The 23,476-nt window shown below is 37.0% G+C and overlaps 1 protein-coding gene across 1 annotated transcript; it reads right to left on the bottom strand.

Annotated features, from left to right (window-relative positions):
• Positions 1–12,494: 12,494 nt before the first annotated feature.
• LOC127849643 (uncharacterized) lies at positions 12,495–23,227 on the bottom strand. The gene is made up of 10 exons (XM_052382388.1): positions 23,158–23,227; positions 21,394–21,402; positions 18,819–19,014; positions 18,082–18,188; positions 17,542–17,664; positions 16,534–16,716; positions 15,802–15,890; positions 15,100–15,229; positions 13,282–13,362; positions 12,495–12,589 (listed from the first exon to the last, which is right to left on the bottom strand). The coding sequence occupies exons 1-10, from the start codon at positions 23,225–23,227 to the stop codon at positions 12,495–12,497; spliced, it is 1,083 nt and encodes a 360-aa protein (XP_052238348.1).
• Positions 23,228–23,476: the final 249 nt, after the last annotated feature.

Genomic DNA, 23,476 nt, shown 5'->3' with positions numbered 1-23,476 from the left:
TTCTATAATACTTAATATAGCAATTTAAAAAAATAATTAAAATACCAAAGAGTTGGTAATGCCCTTTAAAGGGCTAAAATGGGTTTTGCAAGGTGTAAGACCCTGCACCGTGCACTCCTGTCTGACATGGAGTTTGAAGGAAAAGGGGGTGTCAGAGGGGAAGGGAGGGAGTGCAATGCAGCCAACATAACCGGGTTACTGGACAGTTTCGTCCTTTCTTTTAAATAAAAACTGCCATAAGATATGAATATATTAAAAAAACTGAAGAATGTAAATGGTGGACTAAGGTCATACTCTTATAAAAAATGTTTCAAAATAAGGAATACCAGGTCAATACCATTGGCCTGATTTAGAAAGGGCAAGGTGGAACAATATCCCGTTAAAAACTAAAACAAAGTTGTGTCGAAATGACACAAATCCAACACAGTTACAAAGACTACGTCAGATTTGTATAAAAAATACACAGTTTAAAACAAATCAGTCATAAGACTGAATAATTGGGTGGGTGTTGGCTGCTCTCCCTCCCCCAATGACCTAGATCTTGTCAGCGAAATGTTATTATAATGTTAAAACTAACAGGTTTTTGGGGATGTTGTGTAGGTTAATCCGAGGGTCTGTGCCGAGGTCACGGGGAATCACCCTTATTTTGGGATAGCATGTTCTAAAAAGATGCGAAATATGTCAACTTAATATGCAAGTGTAATTCTGTGACACCTGTTGAGTCTACACCCGCCTTCTGACCTCTCAGTGTAATAATGTGACACCTGTTGAGTCTACACCCGCCTTCTGACCTCTCAAGTGTAATACTGTGACACCTGTTGAGTCTACACCCGCCTTCTGACCTCTCAAGTGTAATACTGTGACACCTGTTGAGTCTACACCCGCCTTCTGACCTCTCAGTGTAATACTGTGACACCTGTTGAGTCTACACCCGCCTTCTGACCTCTCAGTGTAATACTAAGACACCTGTTGAGTCTACACCCGCCTTCTGACCTCTCAGTGTAATACTGTTACACCTGTTGAGTCTACACCCGCCTTCTGACCTCTCAGTGTAATACTGTGACACCTGTTGTGTCTTCACCCGCCTTCTGACCTCTCAGTGTAATACTGTGACACCTGTTGAGTCTACAACCGCCTTCTGACCTCTCAAGTGTAATACTGTGACACCTGTTGAGTCTACACACGCCTTCTGACCTCTCAATACTGTGACACCTGTTGAGTCTACACCCGCCTTCTGAACTCTCAACACTGTGACACCTGTTGAGTCTACACCCGCCTTCTGACCTCTCAGTGTAATACTGTGACACCTGTTGAGTCTCCACCCGCCTTCTGACCTCTCAGTGTAATACTGTGACACCTGTTGAGTCTACACCCGCCTTCTGACCTCTCAGTGTAATACTGTGACACCTGTTGAGTCTACACCCGCCTTCTGACCTCTCAGTGTAATACTGTGACACCTGTTGAGTCTACACCCGCCTTCTGACCTCTCAACACTGTGACACCTGTTGAGTCTACACCCGCCTTCTGACCACTCAATAGTCGCCTTTAGTATAGATGTTCAACTGGCGCCGGTTTGAACTTAAACTACCGGGAATGTTCCTCCAATATGACTGAAAAGGGATTAAAATAACCACAATATGTAACTGCACGTTTCGTTTCATTAAAATCTAGAATGATTGGTTTTATCGCAGATCTTAAACAAGAATGGTGATTGCTAGATCAGTGAATCTGTCTCAGACAATAACCACCAATAAACATTCTTTAATGATCTTTGCTCCAAGGAAATAAGACGATTCAACTCGTGTCAAAGTGTTTTCTTGTTAGCGTACCGGTACATACAATACGTCTCGAATAAGTTGTTGCAAACTTTGCTCTTATAACACTTCAACAGTTGAATTTTACATCTCTTAAGGTATTTGCTTTTAACCTGTGAATTAATGGCATTACATGTAATTTTAGAATTTGATTACCAATAAGATTAGCTTCATTACATAGGTCATTACATGATATAACGCAGAATTTGGTCCGATCGACACCGTTACTTACGATCCCCATACAGACGAAATATTCGTTATACCTAACCTGTAGTCACATTATTGGCTGGGCAAAATTCCGTGAAAACCTGATAACGCACATCTTTGTTTATTTATAGATCTTTGCTTTGAACATTGTTATACATATGATATTACTTACCAAATTATTTACCCATTGTAAAAAGTATCGTCCTTCTTAAAACATGTGGAAAGTAAATGAATAATCTAGAAGCGAAATTCATGGTGCAGATCATATGGATTGTAAATCATTGCAGATACAAAATGACGTCAGTGAAGAGTTAGGAACATGCGAGACGAACTAAAACCTCAGAACTTTGGCGACATCACTGTGTCTGTGCTCAGCGCAAAGGATGTAGCAATGTTCAGTGTAAGGAATTCCGGACTACTCTCTGCATGTTCAAAAGGCACAAGCTGTGGCCCAATTACAATTACGCGTTAAAATCCATCACGCAGAATTTCAGGGTCAGTACTCGGTCACTAAATCGTTCGAGGAATATATAATTGACTGTCGATAAACACAGTTTTGCTTTCAAGATGAGAAAACAAACATTACCGAAATAGTATGGTGTCACAATAAGAGGAAAATCGTTTAATTATTCAACCACAAATGTTTTCCGTACTCGGTCAGCACGTCTGGAAATCGTTCCTGAACGCCTGAATAGGCTACCCTTATTTACAATTTTGCTATTTTAAATTTAATTTTGTATCGAAAAGCATTCTGCTAAAATGTGCCATTTACAATTCGCAATGAGATTTTTAATGGCCCTCGTCATGCGATAATGGGTCTTATTCCATATGCGCCCATCATATATATAGCCCACTCAGCCTGCGCATTTCTCAATCTGGTCAGGAGATACATAATGAGACCATAACACATTTTATAGCGAAAAGCATCGCCTCTGACCAGACTGCGCAAACGCACATGTTGGGTTTAAGATACGCTGGCCGAAACGCATAAGACCCATTTTCGCACGATGCGGCTATGAAAGTGTGATTTAAATGTGTCGAAAGAAAACTGCGTGTAAATCAAATATTAACATACGATACATTTCGATAGTGAAGAAATATACTAAAAAAATAAGGCATGTGAGGGCACATATGATGTGCAATCCCGTAGTATATTTTTATCTACTTACACTAATGTGTGGTTTGACAATGATAACACACATTTCATGCGGTGAATATGCAACTAACAAGTGAAAAATTACACAATAGTTAAGCTTTTGTTTTTAATATATCAATTTAGAAACGTAAATTGCAAACTTTATTTCAAAGTCAGCATTTACGCAGACTACCTTTTAAAAAGATGTTTCTTGTTATATTTAGTTGTTTTTTAATATTCGGTTTTAAGCGATTATAAAGCATTTTTGAGGTTGTCTAAAGTATACCTGTAGTAATTGGTGAACTCATGTTCAACGTTTTATAAATTGATAATATAATTTCAGAGCTCCAGATAATTTTTTAAGATAACGAGTATTTCACTCATTACTTATTAAGCCGATGGGTTAAATACAAAATCAAAGACTTTTGCGGGAGTATTTGAAATACTCCCGCAAAAGTCTTTGATTTTGTATTTTATAAAAATTGTATACGTGAACAATTTTCAACATGCAGAAAACATGTATTAAAGGGGCCTTTTCACAGATTTTGGCATGTTTTGAAGTTTGTCATTAAATGCTTTATAATGATAAATGTAAACATTAAATTTTAAAAGCTCCAGTAAATAATCCAAAATACAATTAAAAAAAGGAAAAAAGTAGCCCGCAACAGGTCGAACCAGTGACCCCCGAAATCATGAAGTAAAAACGCATAAGCCAACTGAGCTATTCTGCCAAGCATACATATGATGCGTATTTTATACGTTATATAAGCAATTTTCGTACTTTTCAATCGTCAGAAGATGCATATATTGGTTATATTAGACCATGGTAAATGTTCAGTATTACTGTTTTCCCACAAATATCATAACTAAACCGAAAATTTGCGAATCTGAAGCAATTTTTTATCAATTTTGTTAATTTACCAAACCGTGAGATCCCTTATATAATAAATAACATCTACTCTTTTTTACATAAACATGCATTTTGAAATCGCTGATCAAATAATCCGAATTGGGGCACTGTTTGTCCAACTGATAATTGCACAAAATGCGTATGCCAATTTTAATGATGGTTTTTTCACTCATCAAAAGTATATTTCATGCGTATTTGGAAATTTTCCATGAGTATTTTGCGCAAATACGCATCTTTTCTGGACCTCTGAATATAAACAAGCGTAACCTTATACTATTGCGTTGTTTTCCCGAATCTATTATTAGCCTCAGATTATAAATGACCCGTACTTCGTCATTAAGACGCAGGAGATAGTGGACTATTTTAATCATTCATAAACAATCTCTTCCGCGACACGTATAATACACACATTGTTTATTTATTATTTTCTATATAGGCTCCGTTAAAATATTCCATTTAACACGATATTCACGTAATGTTTCCATTTGTGAATGAATAAAGTTAAAGAACTCAAACCTCTTGCATAAATTATACAACTCTTTATCGCGCGGATACGACAGATGATGCGGGTAGTAGGCTTTCCGTAGATAACAGCGAACTGACTTGAAATTGTCGGCAATGACATTAGCTGTTCGCTACGCGAACAACTAAAAATACGGTCGAATAAGCCCCGTTGATTTTGGTCCGAATAAGGCTGAAGCCGAATAGACCCAGGTATTAGGCATAGGCCGAATAAGCCTGCTACTGGGAGAATGAACACCTGTTTAATATGAAAAATAAAACTCATCGTGACGGTTCACTCGTGAAGAAGACACATAGACGCACTTAACGCTCGAGTAGCCATATCCGCTTTTTAGTCATACCCGTTAAATATTTACCAGGATGCAAATTATAGCATAAATATAAATATATATGAAAATTTTACAACAAACATATGGAATTATGGCACACACATATGAAAGTTTAGAACACACAAATATTTTGAAAAGTATACCACACAAATATCAGAATTATACCACTTAAATTTCAAAATATTGCATACATATATGAACGTTTAGAACATATATATGAAAATATCGAACATAAATATGAAATTATACAACATATATTTGTTATGCAATACATATATCGGATTTTACCATATATATATGAATTTATGCAACATATATATACCACACAAAAATGGAAATATAGAACATACATATTCAAATATACCACATACGTATGGAAACATTGAATTTTGCAACGTTTGACACGCCATACAATAATAGATTCTTAATGTGTTTTCAACAATACCATGATAAATATTATTTTTGATTAATTTAACAAGAATTATTCCACTATATTGACTATTGTATTACGCATGAGCGCGATGATTGTCGATACTGTTAATAATCGAATCAAATAGCAATGCCCGACAAACCACTACAACAGGTTTGTTCGAAGAACGCGCGCATAAATATTTAAAATATATACGGATACTTCGCGTGTGGCAGGTTGACTCATATTTTTTAATTTCACTTCCATTCTTGTTTTGGTTTTCTGTTTTGTATCTATAGATTTATGACCAGCAATATGTACTTATGTAAAATAAGCCGACACGAAAACTGCGCGTAACATCCCGTACTGCGTGTGATGCAGCTAAGAACTGCACAGAAAAAGACATTCTCTATCTTTGATCTCATTCGTTGAATTCTTTACCTTTCACCAACTTCAACCACAATCAACGCCGTATATCTTTTTTTTTAAATATGTATTGTATATTTTAACCAATCATTTTATCGCTTATATTTGGACACGAAATAGCGCTTTTAACTGCCAGTGGACATCCTCCATGTTATTACATATAAATTGATATTATATTCATATTAAAATTTTCAAATAGGAAATGTATCAATCATTATAATTGAAAGTGCTAAGCAACAATCAAGTGGACATTTTATTAGCTCGGCTGTTTTCGGAGGTATAGTCATTGCCAGCTCGTTGTCCGCCGTCCGGCGTCCGCCGTGATAAAACCTTAACATTGGCTCTAAAATCAAAGTGCTTCCACCTACAACTTTGAAACTTCATATGTAGATTCACCTTGATGAGTTCTACACACCACACCCATTTTGGGGTCACTAGGTCAAAGGTCAAGGTCACTGTGACCTCTAAAAAAAATCTGACAAGCTTTCATTTATTCAAAACTGCACCCGCAGCCGAGCGTTGACACCTGTTATGCGGTGCTCTTGTTAAATTAACTACCGTTCTGTAAAAAATTTCGGTAATTCTATACATATTAAAGCTTTCAATATCAGGCGCTGGCGCTTGCACCGACATCCACCAAGTTATCACGTGTAATGGCATAATTTGTAATAGTTAATGCCTGTACGATGGCATTAAAGGATGGTTGTTATGAAATTACTTCAAATTAGTAAAATAACACTGTTTTTATTAGTTTCTGACACAAAATAGACATTTATGGGGATTTCGGTAACTTACGCAGAACGTATTACGAAATCCCACGTAAGTGTTTTTTTTATATACACGTGATATATTTCATATTTAAGAATGATGATACTACACGTTATAAATATTTATAATCTATAATTCATGATAATTGAAAATACTATTGAAAAACGGTGTTTTGTATTTGTAGTAGAAGTACGTGTTTTTAAAATTGCAAATGAACAGCTAAAATACCATATATCTTACATAGACTGGCCGAATATATAATCAGCTCTGTAAACACGACACCGATATCCAGTGTGATTAGTTTCCTTCATACACTTTAATATGGTTTAAACTGCATATGCAATAAAACTTGTAGCTGATATTTAATCAGAGTTATTTCGGTCTCATACAGTAGTTTCAGCATGTAGTCGCACTAATACACTAATACAATGGAGTTGGTAACTTAACGCTCTAAAAAACAACAAAGGAAACGATAATTGTTTAAATGACATATTTATAGCTTTGAAAGAAGTAGCATGACATACAGGCATTGGGCACATTTCGCATGATATCCATTAACGTTTACATAAAAGGCGTATTGACTTTCGACAAACATCGTTCTTTAATACTACTGTTGCATACTTTGGTACTGCACATAATGAAAGATTTGACTATTAAAATGATAAAAACTTTAGGTATAATAAAACAAATAAATGGCATCGCTCTGTAAAACGCAATTTCGTTTGTTGCGCCAAATATGGAGCAGAATGCTATATGGAGACTAGTTTTGCATGCGGACATTTATGAACATTCTTGTTTCTCAATTGAAATTGACTGAAGTACCTGTATGCAAACCATTGTGTCATCATAATAATGATTTACAAAACGGACACATAGATTACTCGAACAATATCCATTTAAAAAGAAAATATACATTTTTTGTATCGGAATACGAAATCATGGTGTCTTTGTCTGTATGTTTAACAGAGCATATGAACCTCGTCCTGGGAAAACGGGGCTAAATGCACGTGCTTAAAGTGTCGTTCTAGATATGCCTGCGCAGCCCGCTATTTCCGCCTATTATATACTAGATTTCCTCTAAGAAGCGTTTTCCTTTACGCGGAAACATGTAAAGGCGGAAAGTGACATCTCGTATTAGTCTGTGCGGATGCTTTACGCTCGGTTTTCCCATATAAGAGGCGCTCTGAGAAAACGGGGCTTAATGCATGTGCGTCCACACAGGCTAATCAGGGACGACACTTGACGCTTTTATTGTATTTTTCGTTTAAAGGAAGTCTCTTCTACACGAAAATCCAGTTAAGGCGGAAAGTATCGTCCCTGATTAGCCTGTGCGGACTGCACTGGCTAATCTGGTATGACACTTTACGCACATGCAATAAGCCCAGTTTTCTCAGAACGCGACTCATATAGTTAATATAGTTAATATCTTAAAAAGCGGTTCTTTGCTAGCTAAGTTGTTAGAGAAAGCATCGCGAGTTCGAATCCAAACACCGACAAGTATAACTTATGTGGACATACGTCACGAATATATTTTCTATAGCTTGTCTTCCCCACCCCTGAATCAAGTGTCGCAATTATGACTTAATGGTTTAGCTATAATACTATGCGTAGCGCATATAGTGGTAAACCTCCGTTATATATTATTACCTGCCGGTTAAAATGTGAGAAGTTTAAATGATCGCTTTAATTGAAATGGTGTTAAGGCGGTTAAACTCCAATTTAAACAACAATTTTGCTTGGGGCTGTGATCATGAGCAGCTGAACATACAATCCAGAAAAGCTCAATGTTACACGTATATCAGATGTTGGTTCCCGGGATCCCTTTGGATCTGTCCTATCGTCACGTAATTATGCGCCTTTATAGACTACGCATTGACCTTTTTTGTGTGACGCAAAGTTCGATGGGATGACAATGCATACACAAGTCCGATGAAGTGTTCGTTTAGATTTTATTCTGCTTTATAACAAGTCCACAAAATATTCTAATAAATAAGATGCATTCAATCACTTTCGAGATCGTAAGATATTAAAGACCAATTCAAAATAACGGCGGGCGGCAAGACCATTACGGGCCTGCCCCGTGTTGCACAATTCAAATCTATCCGATGCATATTCTAGTTGAACTAGAGCTGGACTTTAGAACATAAACCACTGCTCACTTTTATATTTACAAAAAAATACAAACCCAAGTTGATACTAAATATAATACTTTAAGATCTATAACAGATGCTTTATATCCTGTTATAATTATTACTATATTATTACATAAAAACTGTCATCTTCGTTATTCATGTCAAAACTTATCTAACACAACCAATGTCGATTTCACAATACTTTATATGTTATTATATAAAAACTGCCGTCATATTGATCGCTATTATGTACGAATGAATACATTTTTCGGCGGCTTTAGCAGATTGTTATAACATTTTGTCGATAATTGTAATTCCGTTATATTATCCAGGTCGAAAACCTAACTTTCGTGACTTTCTAAAAAAAACTATTCATATATAAACATAACAACCCATAATTTCGATGTTTATATCGACTATGAAATGCTTATATATATGCAACCTTGACGGTTTGTTGAGATACTTCTAATATTGTTACATTTTCCATTGATAGCGTTCTGCTGACTTAAGCATACACTTGCTTTCGTCAATCGACGGTCTTTGAAATTCTTATGCAGGGTACAAAAGTAGTTGTTTCATGATGCTAAACAGTACAGCATTCTTTTCATGACACTCGATAAGTAACAGTGGTAATTGTTATCTTCAGCTAAAGCGTTTAATTGAATTTATTTATGTTAAATAATGTAATTATTAAGAAAATTGCAGTCCTCACATGTATTACGTTCAATAGTTATTGGTGTACATAAAACAATTGGTGTACGTTAGTCCCTAAATTATTATATAAAATATACTAATTTCTTTTTTGCGTTGAACTCTACCGATGAATCATAATCTCAGTAAATCTAAGTCAACACTGATCTGAATCAGCAACGATGAATAAATGGGCGAATGCCAGCATTTCAATGAAAGCATCTCAAAAGAAGATGTGACTTCTGTTCAAATTCAAACATTTTATTGCATGAAAAACTAAATGGCCCATATCGCAATACAAACACAGCATATAAATAGTAACAAAACTCGTGATATAAAAAGTAAATACTGATTGTTAACCCTACGCAGATATAAAAGAACAATGTAAACAAACAATCCTTAAACATACAGTTTTTTGATAATACAATAAACGCCTTATTTGTATCACAAATGCATAATACATGTGCGCTGTTCTTGTTCCACACATGTGATTGTATTCTGTAGTATTGTACACGTGTTAACCCTTTGCATGCTGGGAAATTTGTCGTCTGCTAAAATGTCGTCCGCTGAATTTCTAAAATAAGCATTTTCTTCGATTTTATTTAAAGAATACTATTAGAATAGCAAACAGTTTGGATCCTAATGAGACGCCACGTTCTGTGGCGTCTCATCAGGATCCAAACTGTTTGCAAAGGCCTTTAAAATTCGGTTCCAGCGCTGAAAGGGTTAAACAACTCATTGATTTAATTGAACATCACACGATTAATCAAAACGAACTGCACACTAGCAAAACTAAACACACATACCTAAAAAAAAAATCTCAAATAAAATACAATAACCGTTTGTATAATAGTATGAGTGATTAAACATCATTAAGTACAATGCGTTGATATATTTGCAAGAGGCCATAGCTTACGTACTCCATTGGACGAGCCGACAGTCTTACAGCTATGTACGAGTACAAATAAATCACCGCATTCTACACATCTCTGCTTAACAATCTTTTTATTTTGTAAACAATACATTTTTCATTTGCATTTTGCATGTCCATTAAATGAAACAATGACAAATCTGCGAATCATCAATGAACGAATCCATTCGCGTCATTTAATCAAAAATATTCCCGTTAGCTGCAATCATTTTGTTTTAAAAAAATATGCCGTGAGAAAATATTCAGTTAATTATTTAAATCATATTTAAATATGTTTTTATCTAACCTCGATTTCAAATATTATAAGTAATTCTTGTTTGAACAGTATACATACTATTTGATTTTTTTTCGTGGTGGATAAGTTCGAAGTTGAAACGGAAATGATTGGAAATTATCGTGAGAACTCTGACCGTAGATTACCAAAAATATTAAATGCAGGCTCGTCTAAATACGAGAGGATATTGGTCGGTCACGTGCTACGAACGACGATAGCAGACTGGATTGTAAAAATAGGTATGTAATCATGTATAATAGTGTTTTGTGTTAGAAAGAGATTTAAAGAATACAATACGCATGAAATTAATAATAATTTACAAAAATATGTCTTTTTATAAATTATTATTGACAATGTTTTTCATTACAACGTGTAAACATTGCGGAAAAAATGTCTTAACCATTCCACCGATTTCGAAACATGTTAAAATATAATGTATATAGATGATTTGTATTAGCCCGGTGTTAGATAATTCCGAACTTATGAGGATTAATATTGCTTTGGGCGATGTTTTCTTAATAGCAAGTACACAATTGTTCCGGTAGAAGGTTCCTTAATATTTCTTAGGTACCTTTTTTGAGGAGTGACCGACGTATGAATGGGTAGAAATATACTTGAAAACAACAACGAGAATCCTTTAATTAAAAGAAAATGGTCTTCAAACATGACTGCAACTCTCGATGAAAATGAGTGGAAATGTACGTTTAAATATCATGTGTTGAAAACCAGCAAAGTAATAAGCGGGTGCACGTCTAAAAAAACTAAACAAATGACGATAATTATATAAATATGCACATATATAATATTGAATGTTAACAACTTTAATAGAAATTTCAGAGTATTGCTATATACATTTACATAATGTTATAACTGCGTTAATGCTCGTGTTGTTGTTTTCTGTTCTTTGGTATGTATAAAATTGACAATTGTGCTTTGTGGATATATTACAGTTTGTTTTCGTACATTCGACTGGATAATTCTATGCTACAGACAATCGTTTTTGTTGTTGTTGATTGTGTTGCTGTTTTTTAAATGTCGGCAGTCATAATATGCTGTTGTTTTTCTGTGATGTACCTTTTGCAACGTAATGACATTGTACCGGAAATATGCAAGGGCAAATCGGCATACACATGAGCCGTGCTCTGTGAAAAAGAGGTTTCATGCATGTGCGTAAAGTGTCGTCCCAGATTCGCCTGTGCATTCCGAACAGGCTTATGAGCAACGACACTTTCCGCCCATAACTAGATACTTGCCAAGAAGATTTTTTTTAAACGAACACAAAATCATTAATTCGGAAAGTGTCGTCCCTGATTAGCCTGTGCTGACTGTACATGCTAATCTGGGACGACACTTTACGCACATGCATTAAGCCCCCTTTTCACAGAGCACGGCCAATATATATTCAAAGGCTTCAAAGGCTTCAAAGGCAAAATCGCCTTTACGTGTCTTTATGTCGAATTTCTTTAAAGACGAATGCAGTATTGTATTATCTCTCAATACCTTTAATTTGCACCGTGAACTTGTATCCGTACAGAATATCTATGAGAAGCGTGTCTAAGTAGTATTTTCCCGCTTCGCTCTAAAGCCAAAATTCATATTCCCACATGTTAAAATAAAATTCTATTTAATATGTACCAAAAGTTAAAATTTAAGAGGTAATATCAATAACACAGCAATATAGACAATCAGTCTGGGAAAACTGGGCTTGATGCATGTGCGTAAAGTGTCGTCCCAGATTAGCGAACTGATCGGGCTAATATGGGACTACACTGTACACACATGCAGTAAGCCACGTTTTCCCAAAGCGCGGCTTAACCTGTTGTTAAGTCATCAAACATGATTATTAATCGGCGGAATCGTGGGATGAATTATGTTCGTGTTCAGATTAGGAAGGTTGGGAAGCGGTGCCAGGTTGGTGCGATGCACGGGCTTGAGCGCCGGGTTGTCTTACTCTTCAACGCTCATCTCGGGCAAGGCATCTTTGTTCAAGGTTCCGTTTATCGAGCTGACCGGCCTTGATCCGATGCCTGCACTGACTGCGTCTGGAATAACGAAAAGAATAGTTGGAATACGAATTTGGTGCATGCACATTGTATTTCAAAGTTGTTGAGGTCATAATGCGCATGGGGCTACATTATGTGTGGATCCGGAGTGTGTTCCAACACTCATACTAATGAACTTGCGAGATTCACTAAAGTCGGTGCGAGTTTTGATTAATAGCTGCAAGTTTTAGCTATTTAGTTGTTACTGAAAGCTGTTCAATTTTGGTTTGGTCTTGTAGTGTGGTGGAAGCCGTAGTACCCGGAGGAAACACCGCATGTCCAGTTTGGTGACCACCAATCAAACTCACATGATTCCATGAACTGTGATAGAAACCAGGTCGCCTAGGCGATGAGCGCGACTAACCCCTACGCTAACCGGAAATCCTAAATTCGGTCAAATACGCTATGATAATCGACCGTCAACGTCATTACAGAAGTTCAACCTAAGGAAAGACCCGTAATCAATGAAGTTTCTTGTTGTTCTTGTCTGCTTTTGGTTAATTAGTATATATTGTTATCCGATCACACGAAATGGGCATGCCTTCATGCTCTTTCGAAGAGCATTCTTAAGGAACAAGGTTGCTCATCAATTAAATAACCCTTTGACTTTCAATATACTGTGGTTTTCGACGCAGTGTGAAAGTTTTATAATAAATACTGTTCACAAAGTAAATCATCAAATATAGTCTAACCTGGAGGAGTGGATTTCTCTATGACAAAGGCTCCGTTTATCGAGTTGACGGGACACGATCCGATGCCTGCACTGACCGCGTCTAGAATAACGAAACCCTCGTGAAGAGGCCTAGTCAGAACCCGTATTTGGTCATCATTATTTGACGATCCAGAGTGTGTCCCAACACTCCTATCTAATGAACTTGCGAGATTCACGACAGTCGAGACGAATTTTGAAACATAGCTGCAATTTTAAGCTATTTAGTTGTTACTGAATGATGTTCGAAAGGGGCATGCCCATAGCTAATTCAAGAGCATTCTTAAGGACCATGGTTGCTCATCAATTAAATAACATTTTGACTGTCCATATACTGTGGTTTTCGACGCTGTCTTGTGGTTTTATATTAAAGACGGCTAGTTTCCACCAATTTATTTTTATTGAATTAAAAGCCTAAGGCTTATTAAAACGCTTTCGATGCCATTTCCTGGGTAGAGCCAGTACTTTGTATCTTTAGGGGCGATCTTATGAACACTCCCACAGTGGGGATCGTACCCGTGGCCTTCCGGTCACCGCGTCCGCTACGCACCTGCGACATCTTATTGAACTCGACAAATAACTTCTGATAACTCAATAATTATTTTTCAAACTACCGGAAGTTCAACTATACTCAAACGTCTATAAAGAAAACAGTAAAAATAAATCCTCAAATCTAGTCTAACCTGGAGGAGTGGATTTCTCGTCGGCAAATGGTGTCCCGGGCCGTTAAATTTCAAGCAATATATAATGACGGCAACAACAATCACCAGCACTAGACAACCCCCAACAGCTCCCGCTATGATTGGTATGATGTTGGAGTTTTCCTTTGCAGTTGCCGTTGCGGTTTGGATGGTAGTTGTACTTATGGTGGTGGGGCCAAGGAAGGCTAAAAGAAAAGTATCATGTTCAGGTTTAAAGTTTAGAAATTATATTGTAAAGAAAATTACTGATATCGAACTTTGTTACACAGCACACTTGTTTCGAATAAACGTTGCTTCTAAACGTTTAAAAGCTTGAATTATTAGAGTAGAAAGCAATCAAAATATAAAAAGAAATATAAAGAAATCATGCCGGTACTTACGACAGGTTTCTGAAAATGCAAATAAAGGCCTACTTAGTATAGGAATATAAAACCCAAAGTATTCATGCGGAGAACCTTTTTGTTACTATCAGCTGTCTTAAATAATCAAAAAAATGACTTTACTTTCATAGTCATACAACAATCCATTAAAGCAATATTTGAAACCGTTAAGGCATCGGGTGACCTGCTTTAAACGCTTCTCAAAATCGTTAGACAAGTCGATATAATCGAAACAAAACAACGTTAATAATAATATTTTCTGGTTGCGTTACAGTCGCACGAGAAGAGGCATCTCGCTTAATAGTATCGATGTTTGATGGCATACTTGCTCTATCACTTTAACGCCTGTTAACGGTGACGAATCTGAATTTATTTCAGAACAATTTTGTGTTCTGCACACGGTGGTCAATCAGACATGTTCACTGATACCTGGGCCCATATTCACCAACCCATTCTTAGAACACATAATACAAAATAGACTTACAACCACGAAACATACGTCCAACATTTAAATAAACAGGTATACGGGCTACAATCGGTGATGATATCTTTAACAAAGTGTTTTAAATAATGAATGATGATAGAGGTTTTTAATCCCAAGTTTGACTTAACATTCAAGCTATTATTGAATATTCGAATTAAAATAATATTTTTTATTCTTAAACTTATGTCTAAGAATTGTTTGGCGAATACAGGCCCAGTTTGATGGACTTGAGTTACCTTTAGCGGTCATAGTAACCGTGAACCCGACGTCAACGCCGCCCTGCTTGGCAAAGGAGGTGGGAGTGTGGTCCGTCTGACCGCAATGGCCGCCGACGAAACTGGCTGCAGTCCCCGCCGTGTTTGACACCTGGGCCATACAGAATCATGTGAACCTTGTTCTAAGAAAACTAGGTTTAATCCATGTGTATCAAGTGTCATCATTGATTAGCCTGTGCGGTCCACACAGGCTCATCAGGGACGAAATGTTCCGCCTTTACGAAATTTTTCGTTTAAATAACGTCTCTTCTAAACGAAAATCTAGTCTCAGCGGAGAGTGTCGTCCATAATTAGCCTGTGCGGAATGCCAAGGCTTATCATGGATAACACTTCACATACATGCATTAAGCTCAATGTTTGTTTCCAGAACTGGGCTCATTTATGAAGATAGGTGTTGGCAGGAGCCAATATATTCACTTAAGTCAGCATTTTATAGGCATTATCCATGAATAATCGCGACTGTCAATAAATTTGAACAGCTTGTGGCGTTGGTTTCAAGGTCAGTTTAGAGCATGTTTAACTAATTCATTTCAAATGCTGTGCATGCTATTTTAGATCGCATATTTGTGTTCGTACACTATTACTTGTATATGCTTCATATCAGAAACGAAAACTAGTGATTCTGGAAATTTACGTAAGAAATATACATATACATAATTTTACCACGCAGATAAACTGGTTGTCCTCTACGTAGACGATAGCGTAGTCATTTGTTGCCGTCATGTTGAACATACAATAGACCTTCCCGGCACCTGAATTAGAACAAAAATATTTCAGGTTTTTATAAGTGTTTTGCCTCTAAAAGTATGTTTTAAATAACTCTCTTGGTACAATGTTTTTGAAAAGGCAAACTGTATTCGTTACACAAAACGTAATATCACGCACACACACACATACAAATAAAGATGACATAGCATCACATAGTGCATTTCCTAACTGAAGTTGCAACAGGATTGACGTTATATTAGTGAACTTTATAAGTATAAAGTTACGTTTGATTTATATACAATATTCTTACTAGATTGTGTGAAAACTTATGAACGTCTTCAATGTAATTACACTTTTAATGTGCTAGTATTTATGAATTAAAGTCAGTGCGATCACAATGTTGTCCCGTTACGTAACAATGAGCCGCAATCTGGGAAAATGGGGCTTAATGCATATGGGATAAGTGTCGTCTCAGATTAGCCTGTGAAGTCCACACATGCGTATCAGGGACGAAAATTTCCGCCTTGGCTGAAATTTCAAAGATAACATTTCCTTTAAACCAAAAATGCAATAAACGCGGAAAATATCGTATCTGATTAGCCTGTGCGGACTGTACAGACTAATCTAGGACCACTCTCTGGATTTGCCAGAGCTTAGCTCAAATCAACAGTTTGATCCACTGTTTACTTGAATACAGCATCTGTGTCGCACACGTCGTGTAGTTGAAGACCATCTCAGTTTTGTTAGTGCAGACGTCCCAATCGTCAACTGATGACGTGCAACTGTTGGCGCCACCAGCTGACGTCACGTTGTAGTCCATTTTTGCGAGAAGTGACGGTGGACAAAATTGCCTTGACGTTAGTTCTTTACCTTAAATATTTTGTTAATGGTCATTAAAACTTGAAACCGGGGAGCACAGTAATTGAGCGTCGTATTTTGAACTCAACATAAGGTTTCTTTTACTTGTATTGAAAATAAGCGCACTCAGTTATACACAATCGTGTTAATTGCTTCAAGCAAATTGCGAAATACACAGACCATAAGTGAGTTTGAAAACCCGAACCCATAACTAGTGATAAAGTTTGTCCATATAGGAACTTAACGGAAATATTTGAGTCGTATTCTGAGAAAACTGGGCATAATGCATGTGCGTAAAGTGTCGTTCCAGATTAGCTGTGCAGTCCGCACAAGCTAATCAATGACGACACTTTCCGCCTTATCTCGATTTTCATGTAGAATAGAATTCCTTAAAACGAAAAATACCATAAAAGCGGAAAGTGTCGTCCCTGATTAGCCTGTACGGACTGCACATGCTAATCTTGGACGTCACTTTACGCACATGCATTATGCCCAGTTTTCATAGAACACGACTCATTTATTCTCGTTTATTTGAATGCGTGTTTATGTCTAGAATGCACAATATCAATATTGAGCCTCTTTCAGGGAAAACTGGACTTGGTGAATGTGCGTCGTTCCACATAAGCCTATGCAGTCAACACAGGCTGATGTGGGACGGCACTTTCCGCATAGAGTTGATTTTTGTTGAACAGAGACTTCCTTTCAACGAAAAATCCATTACAGGGGAAAGTGTCGTCCATGATTAGCCTGTGAGGACGTCACAGGCTAATATAGGATGACATTCACACATGCATTAAGCCCCGTTTTTCCAGAGCGCGGCTCATATATAAGTGCTACCTTGCTTGACCATGTAGTGAAACTCGTGCACTGGCGGGACGTCCCCGCAGATCTGTCCCTGGGTGGTGAAGCTGCCCGTCTGGCTGATCTTGATGCGCTCATTGTTCAGTGACGGTGTTTGGGCTAAATTGCATAAACAGACAACCAATATAGATCTGGTGTGTTGCGACCTAGAGCTATATTTAAACGTCGTATTATTCATAGCCTTAATTTTTTGTATCACGTGTATTACAAAATCGGGTTAAATTCGCCATAAAATGCATATATGATTACGAATGTCCGTACTATATTTAGCCATGATATTTGAAAACTGCGCTTCATGCCCGCGCGTAAAGAGTCGTCCCAGATTAGTCTGTACAGTCCGCACTGGCTTATCAGAATCGATACTTTCCGCTTTTAAGAAATTTAATGTTTTAAGGACGCCTCTTCCAAACGAAAAAACAATTAAGGCGGAAAGTGTAGTCCCTGATTAGCTTGTGTGGACTGCACAGGGTAATATGGGGCATCACTTAACGCAGATAAATAAGACAACACACCCACCGTGGGTCCGATAGAAGTAATACGCATCCGGGGAAGACACATCCTTCAAGGTCAGACACAGGTAGGCCATATGCAGACCATTGGTATGCTTGAACACTTGCGTTGACCTTGAAAGATTCATAAAACATTTAATTGAAATGAGTCTCGTTCTGGGAAAACTGGGCTTAATAGATGTGAGCACATGTGTGAAGTCCACATAGGTTACTCAGGGGCGACACTTTCCACCTAAGCTGGAGTTTTCGCTTACAGGAGACTTTCTTTTAACCCTAAAAAGAAATAAGGCTTAAAGTGTCGTCCCTGATTAGCCTGTATGGACTTCACAGCATAATATGGCATTTCACCGTACGCACATGCATTAAGCCCAGTTTTCCCAGAACAATGCAAAGATATCTTGGATCTGTCATAAGTCAAGTATGGTATGAAAAACAACGAGTGTCCGATCTTTTTATCACATGCTTGAAAAATGAGACATTTCCGATTGTGCGAAAACATCTAAAAGTCTAAGGGTTAAGATGAAGGTTCGTGTAAAATGTTAAATGTTTCGTCCCATCGGATTACTTATAAAACATGTAGTGGTCACACTTATAGCTGTTTTGGCATTTTGAACCAGATCGTGAATTTCGTTAACGAGTTGACTAACGAATTGCGAATATACAGTTTTTCTTAGCGAAGCGATAGTTACAAAAACAATCAACAGATTCAATACATGTCAATGATAAAGAATACGCATTACTTACTTCAGAAGTAAAATGCCATCGGTGCTAAAGTAGGTTGTGCTCAGGCATTCCCACTTTGACACGCTGTTGACGCTTGGGTCGACGCTACTGACGTTAACGTTGAACCCAGTCAGCGTGTCACTAGCAAACGTCAGCGTCCCGTCTGTGCCATTCCATACCGTGTTTCCAAACGCAGTCGACCACGTGCAACCGCCCTCTAAATAAACCAACACGTGTATTTTGGATCCCGCATGGAACATACGACTGTTGACTTTGTTTCGATATGCGATTTTCAGTGTTTGAAGTCATTTATAATGCTGTTAATTACTATCAGATATTTGAACAGGAGCATAGGATGCTCATGAAGGTTTTAGTTCGAGTGGTGTAGGGGAAACGTGCGAGCTTTTATTTAAATGACATTGAAACTCTTTTTTCTGCACTTGTGCTAAATCAAACAACTTATATTAAGTAATTAGGGGTTTGATTCGAAATAAACGTTTAGAAACTTGACATTTAGACGTTAGTGTTGAACTTCCATTTAAATGAATTTCGGTTAAAAGAAACAGTGACATACATGCATGTTATTGAGCATTAAGAAATATCAAGCATTTTCTTTCGTAAACTCATGTACACATGTTTATAGCTGTACTAATTTGGATGTTATATTTTCGGTATTTCTGTTGAGAAGAAGAGTTTTGTATGTTAACAAGATGAATGAGGTGACCTTTTTTTGTTTGTTTTTTACCGCGTTGTTTACGAGTCGCCGCAGCGCCGTTATGTGAACATTGCGTTCGACCGGGTAAACGTGTTCATGTGAGGTTAAGAAATAGCGGATCCGGGACAGGGCTCGATTATTTCCCCGACCTATTATTGAGCATTATGGAAATTATCGTGTTCAAGGGCTATTATAGAGCCCAGCCCCGGCTAAGCCATGTATTAACCTTTCAAAAATGTTTTAACATGAATACAACCGGATTATCAATTGTTTCTGTTTGAGTATTTACTATGGAATACGGATAGTGCCATCTATAATCTCGCCCTTTTTTCATCAAGGGCGACACTAAGCACTTGAAGCGATACACGATATTTTTTCGCGACAGTCGCGGCGACGCACGATATTTTGCGCGACAGTCGCCTCGACGCACGATATTTTGCGCGACAGTCGCGGCGACGTACGATAGTTTGCGCGGCGACGGTCGCGAAAAATATCGTTCGTCGAGGCGACTGTCGCGCAAAATATCGTGCGTCGCCGCGACTGTCGAGAAAAATATCGTGTATCGCTTTAAGTGTCGTCTCTCGCGTTCAAAGGGCGACACTAGACACACGAAGCGATACACGATATTTTGAGCGACAGTCGCGGCGATGAACGACATTTTATTATTCAAATATCGCCCATATTATCCGAATATCGTGTATCGCGGTCTAATTTCAGACGGCGACACTAGACACACGATGCGATATTTTGCGCGACAGTCGCGGCGACGCACGATATTTGTACTGTTCAAATGTCGTTGTAATAATATTGCCTTATATATCGTGTTAAATATATCGTGTGTCGCCGCGACCGTTGCGCAAACTGTCGTTCGTTGCCGCGACTGTCGCGAAAAATATCGTGCGTCGAGGCGACTGTCGCGAAAAATATCGTGTATCGCTCCGTGTGTCTAGTGTCGCCCTTGATGAAAGAAGGGCGAGATTATAGATGGCACTATCCGGATTCCGTAATTTACTGAACATTATAAAGTTCAATTTTACTGATAACAAACGGATTTATATCCATGTATGAAAACTTTTACTTGACGAGATATTTAAAACATTATTAATTGGGTTAGTTTGTGAACTAACACGATATTCTAAGTGAACATAAATCCCATGGCCAGGGCATTCCCAAGGACCTCCCAACCCCTACCCCTCACTGTATAGTGCCTCGGCCTAAAATGTTCTCTCTGGCTACGCCACATTTTACCCTTCCGTATGAAAATGAGTTTATGAGATGATCCATGTGAGAAAAAATCATTAAACCATCTGATAATATTAATGTATTTTAAACTACTTTTATTGTGTAAAAAAAAACAGACAATGTGGCGCATAATCACTTACTGAAATTATAAATAATACCGTCAGTTACCAAACATCCAAAATACGTAAATACAAGTTGAAAACTTATTTTTCATGAGCGAAGCATAATTACACGTTTACATACATATACATCTAGATCTAGAACAGAAAATGGTTTCTATTTATGTGCAATTAAAGAAGCAAATGCATTCATGATTGTCATATAATCAAACAATAAATGCACAGTGAATTGAATAGATAAAGCTGCGTACCTTGCAGTACAAAACGCTTTTCAAAGTTAGTCAATACAATTGAATATACAACAAAAGATGACGTCTTGGTTTCTTAACATTATCAAAAGCAATCATTTGAATGTCCTATTCATGATTTATCAAATGTGTCTGGGCTATGATGAGAAAGCAAAATCCCGTTCCCGGTCTACAAAATGTGTTTGAATCTTAATGCAATGTTTTTGTCATAGTGCACTAACATTTGTGTACATTTTTATATTAAGATACACAAATAAAATTGGAGTACTTACGGCAGTAAACTGGAAAAGAAACAAAAACTGCTTTAATTTCTGTTAAGTATAAATGGACGTGATAAAGTTGATACTGCTATGTTTGTAGTTCATAATGCATACATTTATTTTATAATAATGTGTAGTATTTACTATTTGATATGTTGGTCCTTGATAGTACCCTTTCTATAGTTTTCGTAATTGTGATGCTATTTTGAGGGGATTGCATCTAGAGTTTCTTTTGATGTACACGTTGTTAATTTTATTGTTGAATTCGTTCAAACACTCGTTTTTTGTTTTCACAAATTTGCTCAATGCTAGCGGTCATACCTATACAGCATAGTAATATGGAACATACGATATACTATACTATTTATTGTTGTTCTCTGATGGCACATATTTTCTTCTTTTTTCACAGACAAGCGCTATTTTGACGGTAAAGTATACAATTATGATTAATTTATGGAGCATTATATATACCGTAACATTTTTGCTTTCTAACGTACCTCAACCTATCGAATTATAATACGGATGCAGGTGATCTTATGATATACTCTTATTTACTGAATGAAAATTGCCATAAAATCCTGAAATCAAATGTATTTACCGTATTTTTTATAATAAGCTATGTCGCATTATTTATCACAAAAGTATTGAACTGATCTTAAGAAAAGAAAATACATGCAGTCTATTATCTAGAATCGGCATTCATATTATTAAATAGGTGGAAGGATACAACGGTTATAAATAGAATACACATAAAAAGCACTGGAATATTCACTCGTAGATATCAAAGCTATCAATAAACTACCGGTAACGAAAACAAAATAAGCGGATATTTCATGAATTGTCAGTCTGAAAACATAATTCAATTTAATGCCAGTTGAATATATGATTGAAACCCGAAGACATAACAATGAGCGGTTTAAATCGATTTGTAAATGGATAGTTTAATTGGATTCACTATTGAAATCGGACAAATGGAAGATTTTTAATCAATTATAGATAATGAAATAAAGGGGCAAATCCGACGAAAGTTTCGTAAAAAATATAATCAAATGATGTGAAAGATAGGTCATACACAAAATTTAGATGAGATGAACAATATGAACTGCACAATGTCTCTATAAAAAGAAACGAATTGTAAATTATTGTGATAAAAAACTAAGTTTTAAATGCCATACCTCTCATACTGGTTAAACTTAGATTAGACGTAAACAAAATATCGCGACGCTTCTTGATATCTTTTAAAACACCGTAACCGAATGCATTCATTCAGGCATCAATAGATCGACATGTCAATCGTGTCGTTGCTAAAGCATGCATACAAAGATATACACAATGAGGAATGTTGCGAAGTCTTAAACAAAATATCGAGCTCAGTTTAATTCCAAAAGGTTCTTTTTCCAAGCCCAGAGTTTTAAATCGCAACTTTTAATAGCTGTATATTTGTTCATACAGATGTCGTAAATATACGGAACGTTATTCAGCAACCAACAAAGAACACAACTATTGAAACGTGCAACTTTGGTACTAGTAGTATTTGTAAACGAACATTTATACATTTTCCGTTACGATACAGAATGCCTTGTATCGGCTTCCTTTTCTTCCTTTAACATAGTGAATATGTGTTTTTTTTAGTTTGTTAAACAAACGGCACATACGGTCACGGCTAAGCTTTAAATGGTCCTCCGACAAACGCATTTAATCCGACTGATAAATACTTGAACAAATACTAAATGTTCTGGCAGAGCAAAGACTTATGAAATAGATCGCGGTCCTTACCGACATTTTTGAGAACCAGCTTCCATCCGATGACCTGGGTGCCAATTGTAGCGATCTGAGTCGAGGTCATTGATGAGCTGCAGTTGCTATAGACAACCGTTGCGCTCACACCGCCCGTAGAGATCGCCTTAATTAAAGAGATTAAATTGTGCAAGTTTAAAGGACCACACAAAACGTTGTTCGTGGCAGCCCTAAAAATGTGTAAAGTGATACACTCGGAATGATTAGCATTGTATCATTTTAAAACAAGATAAGTATTGATGCAAAGCATCAAAGGGCGTCAGGAATTTCAGTGTAAAAGGCACTCAATGAAGTTACA

Source organism: Dreissena polymorpha, chromosome 11, assembly GCF_020536995.1.
Source record: "Dreissena polymorpha isolate Duluth1 chromosome 11, UMN_Dpol_1.0, whole genome shotgun sequence".
Classification (NCBI taxonomy): Eukaryota; Metazoa; Mollusca; class Bivalvia; order Myida; family Dreissenidae; genus Dreissena; species Dreissena polymorpha.
The sequence above is the reverse complement of the archived record's forward strand: the minus strand, read 5'-3'. Positions and strand labels throughout refer to the sequence as shown.